The following is a 20295-nucleotide window of genomic DNA, read 5'->3' as shown; positions in this document are numbered from 1 at the left end:
TAAGATGACCTTTTGGTATAAAAAAAAAAAAAAAAGCCCCACCAGTATCAACACACTGGAATTAATTGCTAATTATACATTTCTTCGCTTAGCAGAACTACCATTTGGATCATCCTTCTAGTTGCTGCAGCAAAGGAAGACTAGATATGCAATGAAGAACATGGTAAAGCAGGACAAAAACCCCTACTTTAGTTCTACAATTGTTTCTGCTGCGCACTGGGGAAAAAGTACCTAGGAAACTACTAACTGCTATAAATGAGTAGGTTAGGATATTCAGAGCAATAACTAAGGAGTAACGGCCTATGATCTAGTCAATTCCTACTCATATGAACAACTTAAAGACATCACTGCTTTTTATGCTGAATAGCAACAAGGCGAAATGAGCCTCTAATATTATTAGAGGCCTTGCACGCTCAATATCATTTGTAAGACTTCTGCCACAATCAGGATATGCGAAGTTTTCCTCCTCTAGTTGTTGGACAAGACATGGGCTTGGAGCACGAGATTATTTTCTTACCAAATAAAATACCCAAATTACTTCATATACAAAGGCTGAGTCAATCTCAAGAACAATTTTATCAAGAAAATAGGTAAATTCAGTCTCAGTAGCATTTGTTCCATCTTCAGCAATGCAGATAAAGGGAACCCCTTCCCTAAGTACACATGCTCTTGTGGCTCCAATACTCCTCTATAAAACTAAACACCGACATTTATTGTATTGCAGTACACTAATACAATTTTGAAAGAAATTGGGTAAATTTTCTAGTGTTCCTTTGAAAGTTTCTAGCTATGATATCCACAACTCGTACTCAGGGAGATTTTTTTGCCCCCTTTAGTTTTGCTCCTCAAATACTTTCATTTCTGTTCAGAAACATGCTTCTACCAATCTCACTTTACCAGATCAAAAAACCTACAGATTCATCTTTTAGAAACGTTCTTGGAAAACAAGAAATCAGAATGTCTTCACTTTATCCAACAGATACACACTTTGTAGCTTTGCTAATATATGCAAATTGTCTGATTGCTTGAAATTACTGATTAACCAGGCTGGAGAGCTGATTACCTGATTATCCAAGAGAAAAATAATTTAGCATGATTTTGTGTCATTTGACAGTCTAGATAATTTTCTAATTAATTTGAGTTTTCAAGTGAATTCAGAGATACTACTGAAAAAGGGAAAAGAGGTCAATGATCTGAATGAAGGTAAGCTTTCCAGGAATTTTCTTCTTACAGCAATCATTTGTCAAATGTTATTGTTAGTTACAGACACTTCAGACACACACACACAAAAATGAGAACTTAGACTTCCAAAAATATTCAAAAAAAAAACCAAGGTAAAATCTTCAATGCTCTTGTAAAGATATCTTGTAGAGCTGGACATAAGATTAGTGGTGCACTAGTCTGACACATGGCATCAAACTTCCAGTGTTACCAATAAATTCTGAACTACACGTGAAGCAATATGCAGCAGATATTTTGTCAATATGCTGAGAGAATAATAAATATTGGAAATACGTACTTGCCACTGAAAAGTTGTTGAGTGGATATGGCAGATCCACATCCTGGGGCTTCTCCTTATAGCCTATGAAAGAGCCATCTGTCTTTAGCAGGAAATATCTTGGCCGCCAGTTTTTTATATATTCTCCTAAAGAAGAAAAAAAAATGTTCATTAGTACTGTAGAAAAAACATTGATATTAAAAAACGTATTATCAGTGTCTAACATTAATTATACCAAAATCTTTTCAGACATTTTCAATTTACAGAGGAAACCGTAACTCCCTCCAAAAGAAGAGAAAATGGAATTGCAATGGTAAGCCTGGACTATAAAATGCTGCTTCTGGAATAAGAAGCTACAAGCACTGTATAGTAATAATCTGTAATTGTAAATTTTATCACACTATACTCTTCAAAATCCTACATCTTTACACCTATAAACAGTTCGAAATTTGCTGCAGGAAAAAGTAAGCACTATGGCTTGACTTTTAAGAACAAAATGAAATCTAAACTACTACAAGGTAGAACATTTATCCTGCTGAGCCAAAGCAAAAACCATTAATTTCCTCAAAACATACACTAAGGAAACACAAGATCAGGGGTAATGGGAGAACCTACGCAAAATATACTTAACAAATATATCTGAAAGCAAAAGGAATAAAAAAGAAAAAATAGAAGCCAATTACCTTTTAAGAGGTAAGTCCACCAATAAACCCACCACCTCCACCTTCCCCCTACCCCAGTCTGAGCAGAAGATTCTGCTAGCCATGAGGTATTCAGGACCAGAAACATACAGAACAGGTCAGCAAAGACACGATAGCTTAATTAATGCCACTTATTTGCTATTTAAGGGTGAAAAATCTCTTTAATAGCATCATACTTTACAATGCCACACCAAAATCTCAGCAACAATTTCATTTTTAAAGTGCAATTACTCAGTTAAGTACAGGTGAGTTTAGATCTGCCCAACTTTCCCCGTCTTTGACTTCTATCAACTCTGCAAAGTAAATAACGTATGTACAAGTACCTACTAAGACTTTAAATAAGTCACTGTTTCATCATTATACAAGTGAACATTTTAAGAAAACAAGTGTATGTAACAGTGCAGAATTTCCAACTGTGCCTACGACTTCTCACCATTTGCAAAATGCTCAGAACTGACCAGTCCAGGGGCTGCACTGGCCCTGGGCTAAGCCCAGCCCTTAGGTGCCATTTACCACCTCAGCACCCTGTTAACTATAGCTGTGTAGCTTTTGGACAATTCAAAGACCAGAAAGAAGTTTACATCCATCTGACACGGAGATTACTCCATTAAAGGCTAATCTAAAAATTCATTAATCGCATCTTCACCTTTTCATCAGAGCAATCAACTAATTGTCACTGAAGTTCATCATGGGAATTGTTAATACGGCCTTGCTGAACTTGATCACAACTTGTAAGGATTTTGACGATGCCCATGGCCTAAAAATCTAACTGCAGCCATTAACATTTCCAATTTTCAACACGTATTTAAGCAGAGAAGCGGGGTTGGGAGTAGGAGATGGAGAAGAGAAAAGGGTGAGAAAAATGAACACCAGGCTATTTGTGCTGACTTATGTTTCCTGGCCCTCCTCCTATTTAGTCCTGCTTCTAGATAGCAGGGTACCTGCTTGATTTTGTTATCTAGACATTTTCATATAAGTAGAAAGAAAATTGAAGAAGTCAAAGTGTTACTTATTTTGTCCACAAAATTAATAGAGCAGATATAGCGCTAGTTTTATTTGTATTGACTCAGATCTTTCTATCTCAGATCTCTGGTGCTAGTTCAGCTGAGAACATCCCTACTGACACTGCCAGTCTGAACTGATTTCTCAGTGGGAAATCCCAGCTAACATAAACTCAAACAATAAAAAAACAAAACAAAACAAAAAACCAGATATGAGATATTTGTAAGTTGGAGAAGAAATACAAGTGCAGTATGGGAAAACAAATGTGTAGCTTTAATACCAACACCAGTGAAAAAGTGTATCATCATTACATGAGAAGGTAAAGACATTTCTTGGATTAAGTTTGCTGAATACTTGAAAACGAAATAATCATAGGCCTAAGTAAAGATGTGACTCATACATTAAGAACGTTTAAAATATGCCCTGTGACAAATTTGCCAAAATCTGCATGGACTAAGAAGTTGAAGCCAAAACAAAACCTTACGTATCAGATCATTCAATATCAGTTTTAAAAATACTAACATCCTAGTTGCTTTCTTAAAGTTAAACAGACCATAAAGAGAATCTTCTGTACAATTCTAATAAAGTATATCTTATTTATTTGTTACGGTAAGTGACTGTTTACGAGAGAAAGTGCCTGCTACTAGGTTTAAAACCTATCAAGATCTTAGTCTTATCTAGAAGGTGTGTGAACTGGAAGGCAGGCACCTAAAACTACTGAAGAAGAGTTCAAGGATAGCATGGAGAGAATACCAACATGCCTAAAACAGGTCTACCATCCAACGGTTCAGGTTTCAAAGAGAGTCCTCCTTTCCGTAAGGAATAAACTGGACAGGGAGATAAGCAGACTCTGCTCTAAGAATCAGAGCTGATAGGGTAAGTACACTCATTAGTCACTTCAGGAAAGAACAGAAGCCTTCACTTCCTTACATACACGCTCTCCAAAACTAAACCTGTAGAAAAGGAGACCGTTCTAGCAGGTGCCCTTAGAGACCCAGCACACATTTCCCTGATCACTTACTCCCTCTTCTCCTCTTAGGACAACACTTTAGATTGCATTTGGCTTCTACGAGGTACTCCGAGTCTATTAATCGGAAAACCAAACAGATTTTTTATCATCCACTGAGTTACGCAGCTGATGTTCTGCCTGGAGAAAAAACATTAGAAGAGTATGACTAGCACTTCCAAGCTTCTCTGAAGAGAGCTCGCAACTTTGGACAAAAGCTAATCACAAGAAGATATAAATATTGAATGACGTATAGATACCAGTTTATCCATGAACACAGCTGTGCCTCTGTCTTCACCCTGCAAACTATAGCCAGACACAGGACATGCAATTTAAAAGCAATTGCAAAACCCTATGGCTTCGTAAGGATCCCTATATTTCTTTCATAGACATATTTCTTTGAAGAATGTTTCTCCTAAATGGTTCCCCAACATGAATCAAGGTCAGACTACTTTTTCAAGACATCTATACAAACACACATACAAAAAAAACCCCTAGTTTTGTCTTGAAATGACCAATATTCCAATCCCTCTTCAAGGCCTATACATGAATATTTATCATCTGCCCTTTATTTATTTTGTAATTTAATTAACAAATGGGTGAACACTTTTGAAGACTAAAGTAAACAGTGGTATCAGTGAACAGTTCACTTAGCTGCTCAAGTGGTTTAATGGCTCTCAAGATGCACTCTAGGTGCTCTCTTATAACTGCATTCCTTCTACATAATCTGCTTAAAGATAGAAAAACATTTTAGTCCATACTTCTTAATAGACATATGCTTACTGAACTGCTTTGAGAGAGAAATCCTCCATACAAAAAATACTAAAACACAGCAGAGTATTTGAAAAGAAAAAACACTTCCACATGCCTTCTAACTTACCAACCTCGCGTTAAAAAAAAAAAAAAGGTATATTTTACAGTATGAGCAATATTAAATTACTTTAAAGATATTTGGAGTGTATGTTTATCAAATACCTCAACACAAGCAAACAACAGGAAATTTACATCTGAAATTCATTAACTCAAGTGAAAAGAAATTCCATGAGAAAGAGGAAGTCCAGGCAGGCTAACAAAACCACAAGATATCCTGACAATTTAATGAAATCGAGCTGCAGTACTCAAGAAAGCAGTGGATCTGCCATAGAGAATTAATCACTTTGTACCCGACTTCCTGCTGAGTTAATGTAGGCTAAATTATTATTTTGCTTAAATTTACACCCTTCTAAGTTGAAAAACATGTTCTTTTAGGATCTGTTTATTAGACAGTAAGAAGAGGTCTCTAATTTCAACCACTGCAGCAAAGAAAGCCAAGTAATTCCTACATCATTTTAATTCTAGTCAAAGTTTTTACAGCTACTTGAGAAAAGGGGCACTAGAATATATATCTCATAGATAGATACAGACAATAAATACATACACACACAACAAAATACAAATTTAGAATCAGTTTTAGGTTGTTGGGGTCTGCTTTTTTAATAACTACCAAGAGAATACACCCAAAGGATGAAATAAAACAGCAGTACATTCTTGAAGCACATGAAAATGCAATCTGATCTTCATGCAAAAAGCACCGTCATAACATGCAACTCTTTAATTAATGTTGTATTTAATAATACACTGGCTAACAACAATAACAACAAATGCTTAATGAAGGTTTGTTTAGAACATGAGCCTCGCGGCTGGCTCTGTATTCGCCTCTGTACTGCAACCTTAATGATTTTTCTTTTTTGCCTTTGACAGCTAGTAACAAGAATCCTGCCTTCAGGATATTTCACAAACATGTTTATTCTAGTGATGCAATGTTTGTAGTTTAGATACTGCTGAGGAGCTGCACAAAGAAGAGCTTTCTAAGAAACCATGAGTAGTCAACAAATCCGTGTTAGACAAATGTATCACTCAAAGTTCACAATTTTTTTACTTCACCTCAGAACTCCAACTCTCTCTTCAAACATATACTTCACCTCAGATTTGATGGTTGCTATTGTTAGTCTCACCACTTGTAATTCTTAAGCATATGGAAATTTAGCAATTCTTGAAAAATTATTCAGTAATATAAAATTAATCTTATTATTTAAAAAACTGTTTTTCTTTTTAAAAATCACTTTTGCAAAACATCTACATTTTTCAATATGTAAATGGTTTTAGAGGTGTGAAAGAAATGTCTTAAAAATACAGTGCTGATAAGCAACAGAAACCTGAGTTCAAAAACTTGCTTCCTTAAAAGAAGCAACAGCTGCCACACAGACATAAGTGAGATTTAAGGGAAGATGAAAAAAAAAAAAAGGGGGGGGGACGGGGGGACGGGACCCACCCCCCCTGCAAGCAGAGAACACCAGAAATCTGCCTCTAGTCTGTGTCATCAATTTACTAAAATGGATTTAATAGAAATAATATACAAATATTGTTCTCCCTTCTTTTTTTCTTTTTCTTTCTTTTGTAAGGCACTTTTTTGTTAAATCAAACTCCCATTCCCCTACACTAACATTTAATAAACAGAGGGGGGAAAAATTGAATTTATCTAACAGCATTAAACAAAATTATATAAAAGTAAATAAAACAACTTAACCATATGCAATTTTTCTTTAAAGAAACAACTGTAATTCATGTCAGGTCAAATAAAATATCAGAAGTAATGCCAGTGGTTTTGAGATTGAATTTCCTTACCTTGGCCCTCTGAGGGCAGTGTTACCTAACACACGATTAGAAGCATCAGCAGACTATTTGATTAAGTCAGTAGACACTAGTAAATGTAAAGCACTTCTGTTAAATATTTACTTACTTCTGATTTCATGATAAAAAACTGGCAATACAGTTCAAAGCTACTGTAAAAAGTAAATGTTTAAAAAAACTAAAAAGTATACCTGTCCTCAGGATTTGATAGAGGTCCTTCAATCTAATGTAAATGCGTAATTATACGTCATGCAAAAGATTTGACAAAATCTTATTGCATACCAAAAAATTAAATAAAACTGTGATTTTTCCTAACGTGCCTTAGCTTTTTAAAAGCTTTTTATTATATACCCCCTCCCAAGTATTTGCCGGCAGTTCAAAGAAAAGCAGAATTTGGAACTAATGCTTTTTGATTGTCTTTTATACTGTGAAACAGTGATTATTTATTTATATTAACTGTTTTCCCACAGTTCCCAGTAATGCTACATGACATTTTGAGCACACCTGTACTTACGTTAGACAACTGAATTTTTCCAGTCACAACTGGGAAACAGGAAGCATTTCATGCTATGCGTGGGCATCGGCTTATACCACAGCTAAGCTTCCATTAAGTTTCCTGCAAATTGCGGAATTAAGGTGAGAAAGTTCAAGTGCGCTTCACTGTCCGTGACATCGCAATGATCCAGTGCAGATATAAAGACAGGCCAATTTATGTTCAGCTACTCACAGCTGTGTGGCCAGAAAACAGTGAAAACCACACAGATGTTAAGATTTTGCAGAAGGCAGCAAGCAGCCTCGGGAACAAGCTCTAGAAGTTCCTCAGCTGAGCAAGGGGGGAGGAAAGCAGGGACAACCCTCTCCTCCATGCCAGCCAAGATGCACTGAAGAGCAGGCAAACGATAGGATCTTTTTTCCTGAAGCAGTCGTAGGTAGTGATCAAAGACAAGGGCTCCTACTAGTAAAACAGAGTAATTCCAAGCGGAGAGGTGGAGTCACCAGGCAGGGCGAAGCCACAGAGCAGCTCTCCAGGGTCTCAGCGTGCACCTCTGCAGCTAAAGCTACAGGGAGGACCAAGCTTCTCAATGGGAAGTCTTTCCCTGCTCTTACTGTGGGGTTTTCTTCCCCCCGGGCTCTGAGTGCAACCTACAGACGTGTTCCAGCTAGAGGTTCACTAGGGTTCAAATCACCACCCACCCTGATTTTTTCATTACGACTACTGGAGTGAGCCAGTGTCCTATCTTGTATAAATGCAACAGTACTTCAGCTCCTGCTGTTTATTCAACCCTTTCCTGTTGCATTAATAATCTTTTCTCTAAAATATCTAAAAACCGAGAGGAAAATATTCAGTAACAGAGAGACATACCGCTATTCAAACGTCAATGCAGTTTTCAAATTGAGCATCTACAATATCCACACAAAATTACTGATGTGTTTTGGCATCTCATGGAAGATGAATGTTCACAGCACACATTCAATTTTCATACGCACAAAATTTTGTCCTTTTAAAAAATCGTACCAGAAACACTGAGTTAGCTGACATCCTGACAAATTGAGAATTGACCTTTACCATGTCCACTTTGAGCCAACAGGAAGAAAAACTTGCCAGTTTCAACATCAATCTCACTTCCCCTTCATTCTTGAAGGATAAGAATTAGAACAATAAATAAATTAAATAGAAGTTGATATTAACACATGCTGTCTGGAATAACAGAGTCCTGTATTGCATCAGCATCCCTGAGCAACAAAGGAGGTCAGTATTTTCTAAATATGCCTGCTATTCAGGAATGGAAAACCAAGGTCTATATCCCAGGAACATTTAAGGACACTGCTCACATTTTTTAAATTTCTCTCTTGCATAAGGCTTTATAGGATCAAAGCCCAAAATGCTACACTATTTAGCTGCTTCTCAAAGCAGTTTTGTAGTTTTTAATAGTATTGAGATGTATTTGTGGTAAACGCAAAAAAAACATTTCAGAATATTGCCTCACATAATTTTTTTTAATAGCTAAAAACCTTCACATTCTCAGTACTTTTAAGTATTTAAAATTTTTTTGTATAGGACTACCTGCATCAAGTGGTACTTTGTATAACAGAAAAAATATTACTTTCCTTTCTTCTGTTTTTATCAAGTGCTAGTAGACCAGAGGATCTTTTTCAGGTTTTGAAAATATTTTAAGAGTAGGACAAGCATACAAATATTTATCTATAAATTACACTGAATAAGACAGTCAGCTACAGCAGCAATTTAAATTAATGTACAAATGTATGTATTAAATCAGATGATTAAATTTTAAATGCTTTTTACATGTAGCTAACGTGAATTAAACATCATCTTAATATTCTCTGCTTACAACTTTTTGTAAAACAGCCAACTCTAGTTTACACAAGAAATCTCAAACTTTCCATTGTTTGCAAAAGAGTATGATAAGTTTGACAATAGCATTATCATTCAGCTGAGTTTCTTTGACAGATTAATGTGTTGTCAAAAATTATGTGACTTTCTCCTCTTAAAACTGGTACACTTACTAGCACGTTTTCGCAAAGCAAACTGTCTCACTTTTAAAACTGTCACATTGCAATAATTTTAAAATAGCTCCTCTGAACTTTCTTCTTGTCAGTAGGTGTGCTCCTAGCCCCAGACCTTGCCAGGTGCCAAAAAGCTAGCACCAACATTGTTCACCTATGTTTCTTCCTCAAGCACATCGCTAAAGTCAACCTTTTTGCTTTATCATTTAGCCCACATCACTTGCAAACAATCAGTCCGAGATATGCAGAAGCATTCCTCAAACTGCTTGAGGTGAAAGAACAGCTCCACTACTGCTGTACACATCAGGAGAACTCTTTGGTTGCATGAAATGCTTCACGATAAGCAGCAATGCAGCACTACCCAGAGTAACTTGGACATCACACCACCAATGACAGAACACAGAAAACGGCACAATTCTGCGGAGGAGAACCGACAACCCAACTAACAGGCAAAAAGCAATTCTCCATTTGCAGTGCTGTCGACCTCTGTCTAGGCTTCGACGCAGAAATCGGTACTTGGGTAGGAGGCAGCCACACCTGAATTTTCAGTTAAAATTAAGTTGGCATAATCCAAAACTGACTTCTTCAACAGCCACGGTGATGATAAAAGGGGACATCAAATGGTCCCATCAGTAGTTATTGTTATCAATGACCTACAGACCTGACGCTTATTAGAACTAAGACAGAAGACACAAGAAAAGGGGTTCCTTCACTTTTGGTGAGGGGTTGGTGGGAACGGGTGGATAGGTTCATTCAGATAAAATTTAAGTCACGCTGTGACTGACCAAAAAGCTCTGATATATACTGGTAACTGGAAGACATGCCTGAGACCTCAACCACTATTTCATCTTCCATTTTTCAGTTCAATATAGATATCAGAATGTTGAATTTGCACACAATATTTAAGATGAAAAATCATTATTTTAAAGTTTCCATTTTTATCTTTAAAGTAAGAGATCACCTGGATAAGACAATGCTTTCTTTTAGCCTTTTTGGGCTAACTTAATTTCCCTCCATGCTTGTATCCTTTTTCACATTTCTTTCACATTATCCTGGAAACTCATAATCAGCAGAAATCACCAAACAAAACATAAGAAAGGATTTTAGTGGAAGACAGAAAACCATATTCCTATAGAGCAATCAAAATTTACTTTATGTGCAACTCTCAAACAGGAAAATACAAGTTATGCCTGACCAGCTCCTTGCCTTTGGAGAAAGAACTGAAAATAAGATCAAGCGAAAGAGAAAATTAGTTGCTAATCTCATTCTAACCCCTAGCATTTACTTGTCTACTATATAATACTAGACAATCACCGATTGGCACTTTCTGCATAAGAAAAGCTCAGGATGCAATAGTAGGGGTATGCAATGTATCAGTCTGGAGGTAGACAGACAAAGCTATGTAAGAACTTGTATAGCACCTGTCTACCAAATGTCTGAGGCTGAAATAACTGCATTACTCTTTCTACTTCCACAAGTACCAAATTTATCAAGTTGTGTTGGTTTTTTTTTTAAACCCACCACACGGAGAAATCAGAAGTTTTCTTCCCTACAAGAAAAGGCTCTTTTTAGGAATAAACAACGGAGGGAGGGAAGATATTAAACTCCTGAACTAATTAACAGAAGTAAAGGAGGCGGTGGGGGACAATGATAATTAATATGTACCCTCCTCCTAACCAGATCTCCACATACATTCATTCTGTATATGCACACACAACAGCAGCATCATAAACCGTCTCAAGTTCTTGCCATTATTCAGTTCGACATCTGCACATGTTTATGCGTCTCTCCAAACAACCTCTTGAACACCCTGCTGGAGCTGTCATTTTTTTCTTCTCCCTATCTGGCAGATGGCAAGTCAACAATCGGCATCAACAGCAGCCGAATATCTCCCCCCTCCATCCGACCCCCCTAAACAGACACAATAATAACTTCTTTGTGCTTCCCCACAATGCAGCTGCTTAAACCATTTCGCTACAAGGCTGCTTTGCCTTAATAAAAAAAAAAAAAAAAAAAAAAAAAAAATCCCTTCTGTCAAGTCTAAAAAGCAGCATAATGTTAAGCAAGCTAAAGCCACAGCACAGCTGCAAACGGGCAGACACATTGACAGCTCCTCCCTTAACAAAGCCCTGTGAATTGAAGGGGGTTCATCTGAGGCTCACACAGTAATAAGAAAAAAAAACCCCCCCAGCCTCTATTATGCTAGGAAAAAAAAACTGGACAGAACTGGGCTGCTGTTTTGCGTCAAGAGTTCTGCTGCAGAGTAGATAAATCATGTTGGGTTTTTTTCCTCTCTTTTTAAAGACAGTAATAAGGAGGATGAGAGAAGCTAATTTGAAAACTTGGACACAGTAATTGTACCATATGGTGAGCATTTATCCCTTCTGAAATACACGCTAACAGTCACTTACATGCACAGTGCTTTGTTTTACAGTTGTTATTCTCTCTACCATATTCATAAAATGGATCTGAATATCCGATACTCCAGAGAAGTTGTGTGTAATTAGCAGCAAAACTGCCTGAGCTTAATATATTGGCCTACCATAGCAATCTAGTTAATTGCAGAAAATCCCATGCCCCCAAATTTAAATAGTGTCCACTTCAAGGATTTTTTATTTCTCTCAAACTGGCTAAATATCACACATAATAAAGTTCAGAGAAGTAATTTATTGACACTAATACTCCTTGATACTGTTGGCTCTAAAACGCACGAGCGGGATGTATTTTCCTTTTCATCCATGCAGCATAGAGGAATTAATTCAAGAACGATTTAACAGTAACCACAAAATATTTCAGTTCCATCGCACTTGGGAAAGGAATTGCTCTGTAAACTTAAAGGTGAAACTGCACTTCAGCACGGGGCACGGGAGGGAGACAAAGACTTCAAATCCACTCCCCCACCTCCACCCCTATTTTCTTCCTGGATCGTATTCTCCAGTATTTTTCTTCGCAAGCCAAACACTTCATTCATAAGGACCTTCAAAATTTGGAAAATATACCATCCTACCCTCAGGGCCTGCTTGCTCTTTACCACATACTTCCAGCTTTTCACCCTGCTCACGCCACCAAGTCATCCTGGAATCACAAGGAACCAGTTGAGCAGAGCTGGGAAAATGGAGGCTTCTTTAAATAAAGGAAACGCTGTAGTTAAATGACAAAATTAATAAATCTTAGAAGTACTGCTTACACAAAATAAGATGTAGTGACCTTCCAAGCAAGGGAAATTAAAAACTCAAGCAAAATAAAAGATGAAAATTTGGTGAAAAATTAACCAGACATAAAATGAAGTCTGCAGCTGAGGATAATGGTATTTGCAAAGAACCAGAATGGTTTCTCTTGGTCTTTACCTCAGAAGACGACAACAGAAATCTGCTTCAGGTAACAGACAAATACTTTCACTGTCTCTGGATCAAAGAGGAGATATTGGAGCAGTACCTTGCTAGGTACTAAGGAGTCCCAGAACTAGGCAGAAAACATCCACAATTACTAAGAAATTGTAAGTGAGGTGAAAACTACTGGCAAAACCCGGCTACCCTTCAATGATGACAGTTAAACTGAAGGATTATAAATGGAGAATTACACCCCACACCCCCAAGAAGAACCAAAAAAGGTTAAAAAAAAACCTTGAAAATTTCAAGTCAATTGGCTGGATAGTAATCGAAGAAAACTGTATAATTCTGTTTTTAATCATACACTTAAATAACGCAAACTGACATAAGATAAACAAGGCAGCACTGCCTTTGCGTAGAAAAATCATGCCTATCATACATATGGGATTTCTTTAAGAATGTCAAGAAAATAAAATGGATAAAGACTAACTGACAATTTATTTCAACTTTTAAAAAGCTTTTAATAAGTTTAAGGAAAGAGTAGTTGTGTGGAACAAGAAAGCTGTATGGTGGAACAGAACAGAAATAGGAAACTAGATAAAACGAAGAGACCAAAATAGGATTATATAGTGAAATTTCAATCCGTGATGCTCTACAGTTCTCTGTTAGCAACATTTTTAGTTAATATACAACAATGGATTACATAGTGAAATTTCAATCCGTGATGCTCTACAGTTCTCTGTTAGGAAAAGTTTTAGTTAATATATACAACAATGATCTGGGATCACCACGGCATATACTGCAAGACAGTAGAACTATTCAAGTTTATTAAGAATGTGAAGAATTTCAGAGTGGCAAAGCTATGCCAGTGAGCTGAGAAACACCAGATGAAATACAGTGAAGAATTACTTGAATTAATAAACAGTTACAGAAATAACCTGCAATACTCATACACTGTGTTTAGTTTTAAATTAACCACTAAAGAGCAATTAATGTAATCTCTGCTTAAGTATGCAGTACTGAGAAGAAAGAAAGAAAAATATTATCATTTGTAAAGTTACACAATTTTAGGAACACTGAAAATATTATTCAATGATAAACAAATAAATTACAGTTTTGCTAACTACATTTTAAAAAAATGACAAGAGAACAGAAGGGCTTCAGAAACAAAACACGGGGGGGGGGCATGAGTTAGAGAGAAGCAGAGTGAGGAGAGAAAGACTGGATTAGGCTTTGGTTTCAAAGGAAGGACTACGAAAAAAGGATTTAACGACACAAATGGCCTATAGTAGAGTATCAGTCATCTCACAACAACACATTTTCAGAAGAGTTCAGGAACAGATTTTCAAACATTCAGCATCTACAGTTCCAGCTGGATTCTGTAACATCACCACGTAACTAGTGGTTTGCACCATGGCAATGCCAGCCACTCTCCCACCAATTCAGCACCCAACACCTACTAGCACCTTTAGAAAAAGCCAGCCTCTCTTTGAACGCTGTGAGGCATCTCCAAACTTGTGTGAGCACTTTTTCTTAAAAAATTAAAATCTCACATTCAGGAAACTGGAGTAAACATTCAACATAGGCAGGTTCTTCCTTTAATTGCTATGCATTTTTGACCGAGCATAAATCTGGTACTAGCCAGGGAGTATTGATGGTGAATTAAAGTCCCAGTCCTTGGCCACTTGGGTTCACCTTAAATACAGTTTACTACCAGCACAGTGCATTTGGGAGGGTAAGGAACACTCGCAAAGGAAGCATGGAGTGCATCCCATGTCCGGCTCCACTGCGTCAGCACTGGCATCCACGCAGCTGAGGCAGGTCTACAAAATGATCTAACCAAAACCACACCCCAAGAAAATAGGTTTTGACGAGATCAAAACAATTTCAGCTCACCGTACAGCTAGTATCAGCACAAAGGAGAGACGGGGAATAACTGGCTGGGGGCAAGAAACGTGCAAGGGAGAAGGGGCATCAGCATGAACTTATGTAAGATTAACTACTGATTAATTGGGCTGCTGGTCTACCATGTGATTGCAATTCTTGTTTTCCAGTTAAGCTAGAAAATCAGGTTCAAGTGATTCAAATTTCTAAGATCAACTGCATCTCTAAGCAACGATGCCACGATAGTTCTGACACAGTACTGAACGAAGAATTTCCCTAATACAATTTCACATTCTATACAAGCAAAGTATATTCTGACATATGTGTCAGAATATATTCTGACAACATTTTCTTTACACATGTACACAGAAATTATAGATAAAAAAATATGTAAACTGTAAGGATTATGTACAAATCTCTGTACGCTAGCAAATAATTGAAAAATCACTTGAAATTCACAATTTGAAAAAAGATAGAAATACAACACTGACATGTATTTGTGAAGCAGTTATTACAATTTAATGATATTAACAAAATCTTAGCAACCCAGAGATCCCAATATAAATTGATATTGAGTTAGCTGTGCAATACTTCCCATACTAGAAACAGTGCCCAGAAGATAAGAACAATTTGGTCAGTAAAGTATTTTCTTAAATTTGTAGACTATAATTAAAGTAATAGAAGCTAAAAAAAAAAACAAGTTTAGTTTTTAACCTCAGGATTCTATATATTTCTAAAATATTTGACTGCCTTAAAATGAATTAAACTGCTCGTAACACCCACATAAGAATCATAATACAGTTCAATTTTAATATACATATTTTACAGCATTTTATTTTGCATGATTTTATGATATTACAATTGCAATAAATATTCAGTCAAGTGAGGTGTTAAAAAGTCTTTTGCTTCAAGTTTTTCCAGTCCTCTGAATTAAAAGAAAGCTTGACTGATAAGCAGAAATGCAAAATTCTGGACCCTGCAATTTTACTAGCACAAAATTTTTGCCTTATTTTCAGTCACTTTAGAACTTTTAAAGCAGAGCTATAAATTATGAACCCCAAAGTCCCAGCCACAAGATGGAACTGAAAGATGACTGACCTGGATAAGATATATAAATTTATCTAGCCAATCTGAGGATGAGGTTTGTTACTGGTTTTCTGCTAAGAGACACATTTTGTGGTTTCTCCACTATGAGCATACATATTTTTCCTAATCTGAATTACTGAAAAGTTTTTAATGACTTAGCCTCCAAAATAGTTCTGATGCAAAAGGCAGTCTACTAACTTATAGCATGACCTTAAATAGATCTCAGCAAACTCATCAATTATTTTATTCAATGCAGAAGTCAAATTTCATACAAGAGAAAACACTGATAATCTCCTCCTACATCTGGCCTTTCTGAAATTCTGATTATACATACAATAATTAACTGGCACCAAATATTTAACATTTGTGACACCAAAATAATAGGGACCAATAAGGAACCGTAATTTTCAAAAAATATATTTGCATTACTATTGAATTAACTAAACAAATTTGATACGGTTTTAGTGGACGTTTTTTCCTCCAGAAAGTAAACAGCACAATTTTCTAATTAATAAAAACAAAATGGAAACTGACTTACAACACTGACTTCAAAATCCTTGTGAAAGTCTGTACTGGTGATGTCACAAATGCTGTCACATCTGAGCGGGTATTGTCTGTAGAAGGTTCAGAAATGTCCATTTTAATCAAAACATTTATTAGAGGTAGTTGTGTCTTTTGTTTTTATTTTAATGAATTACAGAATTCCTTAAGAATCATGGTTGCAACTCCCTTTAAAAATTATAAATTAGGTAAAATCTAAATAGCTGAAATATAAGGATCTGATCTATAATGGATACAGAAACCCATGTAGGAGTGAGGGGAAATCCATACTGTATGCTTCCATCAGCCTTTAATAGTGATGTTTGCATAACACTGATGTGACACTCACATTTTCTAATTTGCTTAAAATGAACTACAGATTATTTCCTCAGAGTACCAAAATGCCAGTGATAAAGTACTACAAGTCAGTAAACACAATTTCTCCAAGCTTGCAGTTATTTTTAAATTAAACCTTTTAACGTCACGATACTTTGAAGCCATGTATTATTTTCCATTTCTCCCCACTGCAAAACACTAACTACTAAACAATTACTTTTCTTATGTCAAGAAATCCTCACATCACTAGTCCAAATCCCAGAGACAGAGACTTAAAAGAGATGGGGGCACTTGTTCACTTACATGCAAGTTGTAAGTATCTGAAAAAAACCTTTTCCTTCTCTCCTTTCTCCCTGTGCAATTTGGGAGCATGGCACCACCAAAAGGACCATGCTGTACTATGGGAAGCGATTTGAGCTGTGTAGGTGCCTGAAGAACTCTTAAACATTCATCTTCCTATTTAGAGCATTTATAGCATAACTATTTATATACTTAAGTTTCTTTTGATGCAAGTCGTCTAAGTTCTATAATCATTTCTGTATGTCCCCAGTAAAGACAACCAAAGAAAGAAAGAAGCCTTTCCAACAAAGACTTACAGTGAGAAAAATAAATTCAGGTACAGAACTTCTTAAAACATCTTTTAAAATTTCGTATCTGTGACATAAGAACTGGAACAAATGACAACAGAATAAAGCTATGCTTTTATTTCAAATTCCAAAGAGAAAAAAAAACAATCTCATGCCAGAATGAGGTATGAGGACATATGGGCAGTCTATCACCTGACTACCAAACAACAGTACTAAAGCTGACACATGTTTGTTAATCCCGAGAGGTAAAACACTGCTTTGTCTTCTGGGGGTCGTGCCGCAGATGAGTGCCCGTTATGATGCTGATGCATTTTTCCATGCTGACGTTCCCTGGGGAATTTCAGTTCCCCATCAGGGAGAAGCGACACAAATTTTTCATCTCCTCTAAGAGTCTTCCATATTTTTGTTTACCAAGTGTGCACATAAGAATAGCAAGCATCAGCAGCACAGCTGAAACAGTTTTAACAAAAGCTTTTCTTCTGGACGTCTACAGTTTAATTCAGCTAAATTTTATACCAAGACTATTTAGTTTTCAGTGACAGCTTGATCTTGTACCAACAGATCACAGTTTGATAGGGAATGACTGAAATTTAGTGACATCATTATTGGTTACAGACAGCAAGCCCTCTTCAGACAATCTGAGATGATTAAGGGAAGCAATATTTCCCAGAGATCTGGGCATTCTCTAATCTACTTTTTACCTCCGTATGGGACAGAATAAGGTGGGGTCAAGGGATCAATGATCAGTAAGCTATAGAAACACTCTAGTCCTCTAGAAGTTTCTCATTCTCCTGAAATAAGTCTGTTTTCAGGCTCTTCCAGTTCCAACAAAACCCCTCAGAGAATTCCAGGTGCAACTTTTCATTACACCTCAGCTGATCCGGCTGAGGAGAAACCCTGCCTCCTCTTCCTTCCAGTCCTGCAGTCCAGTGGTCTTCCTTGTCTGATCTGTCACTTGTGCAGCTCACTAGTCCCACAGGGGGAAAAAAAAGAAGGGGGAGTGTGGGGGGCGTGTGGAGAAGGGCAGGAATAGGACAGTTTCCTGCAAGATCAGATAACTGACCCCATCAGCTGGCAAGTCTTGCGAAATTCATCACAAGGTGGCAAGGGGGATATGTTCCAGGAAGGGTCTATTTCAATCTCCTCCTTCATTACCAACATACCATTAGATCTGATTATGTATAAAAAGAAAACATCCTCTGGATACTGTTTTCAAAACTTCTCTCTCCCTGACACACTGGGCATCCGTTTAAAGGATCTGGTTATGTGAGTAACAAGTGGGAGGGCTGTATGTGTATCTATTGTTGATTGTACAAGCACCAAAGCAGACAACATGCAGCTTCTTGTTGCAGCCTCTGTTAGTAAAAGGATGGTCCTGCTGCCCGGTTGCATCCTTCGTGCACATTTGCTCCTTAGGTGAAAGTGCAGAAATAGCAACACCCCTGCCTTCATTTAAGGAGGAAAATTAACAGTGGCTTACACAATACTTTTAGCTCTCTCTCTAAGTCTATATTTGTGCTACCACAAACACAACATTTTTATTCTTAACCCAGCAACACTCCACGCACTAGAGAAAGTACCTTTACAGTGTCTTTAAACAACTCCATTTACTTAACACGTCAAAACAATATTAAGAAATTACTTTATTACCGTGAATCAGTACCTTCACATAGAAAAGTGTAAAGGACTAATGGGCTTAACTTAGTATAATGAGAAGACAAAAATACACAGCAAAGGAAGTATGTGGACGCTCCACATTCAGTAAGAGAGCTCTAATTGTCCATGATATTGAGTACAAAAGTGCCAAACTGGTGGCAACAGCAGTACCCAGCTAAGAAAGACTATGAAACACACTAGGAACTACAGTAATTTTATCTTTTAATATTGATACAGTGTTTCTCAAACAGCATGTCAGCAGGGACCTCAGCAAAGAACAACCAGACTTTTACTGTTTCACTTGAATAACACTCTGAGCAAGTCTTGGACAAATTCTCAACTAGTTCACATTTCATTGCTAATCTGAGTATCTCATGCGCAAATCTGTATAGGACATTTTGTGATTTTTATTCATGGTATCATATATTTTATGACAAAAAGGAATATCTCATCATTTCAGTCTGACCTCTTCAAGGCCACAGAATTTTCCCGTTATGCATAAACTGGTAAAAATTATTTTTTTTTTAGTGCTTATCTTCCAAAATGCACTCTGTCTTGTTTTGAGGGTATCAAGATGCCCTCCTTAGTATTCTTCAGATCTTTCTCTTAGTCACCCTTATCTTGGTTTCAGAACATATCTGGATTCAACATTCAATCATAGGACTCCATTACTGCTTACACTGCTATATTAAAGAGCTCTTGGCATTTCCCCACTGAGGTTCTTTCTCACGGCAAGGCAATCCCATACCCCTCAATATCCACACAGGTTCTCAGAATCTCATGTTCTACAGTCATTCTCTCCAATGCTGAAAACATTATCGTTTTTCTTCTCTACTATTTCCCCAGGATGTAAATGATCATTTTAATATTAAATATTAAAAGAGAAACTGGAGTGGAACTCATAATTCCCATCTCCCTATGCTAATTTACTTCTCTGTATTCTTACTATGCATCTTGAGAGGCTGTAAGGAAACCATTTTCTGCAGAACTTGACTAGGAATTCTCAAGAATTACAAGCATTAAAGAACCTGAAGATTTTATTTAACTCAGTGGGTTTCAAAATTTTTCAGTTCATGGAACCCTAACATTTTCCAGCAGTAATATGGAGTCCTAAATACCAAGAAAAGTGCTGTGTCCTATACCCTGGACAAGTTGGCTAGTTTTTTTTCAGTAACCTTTTGTAGACTCTTCCAAAGCAGTCCACAGATCACCCTGGATCTGCAAACAGGATGGAAACTACTATTATTAATTTCAACTACTATTAACTTATTATTTAAAATAATACTACTTCTCTAGTGGAAGATTTCTCCATCTTCCAGGAATCTATCTGAATGCTTCATGAGTAGGTTTAGCACTGGAGTGGAAGAAAGCTGCCCAAGTAAATCTGATATGCAAATATTCAACATCAGTAGAAAAATATAGGTAAAAATAAGAAAAAGAGAGGAAGGGGGAAAAAAAAAAAAAGGCAAAGGAC

The 20295-nt window shown here is 36.8% G+C and overlaps 1 protein-coding gene across 1 annotated transcript in view; it reads right to left on the bottom strand.

Moving 5' to 3' along the window:
* AKT3 (AKT serine/threonine kinase 3) overlaps positions 1-20295 on the bottom strand; it is a 144309-nt gene that overhangs the window by 72241 nt on the left and 51773 nt on the right. Inside the window, exon 2 of the mRNA XM_009276060.1 lies at positions 1520-1645. Within this exon, the coding sequence (XP_009274335.1) occupies positions 1520-1645 (126 nt within the window). The remainder of the gene's footprint in view (positions 1-1519; positions 1646-20295) is intronic.

This window comes from Aptenodytes forsteri, unplaced genomic scaffold (assembly GCF_000699145.1).
Source record: "Aptenodytes forsteri isolate BGI_AS27 unplaced genomic scaffold, ASM69914v1 Scaffold10, whole genome shotgun sequence".
Lineage (NCBI taxonomy): Eukaryota > Metazoa > Chordata > Aves > Sphenisciformes > Spheniscidae > Aptenodytes > Aptenodytes forsteri.
Note: the sequence above shows the minus strand (reverse complement) of the source record. Positions and strands in the feature narration are given on the sequence as shown.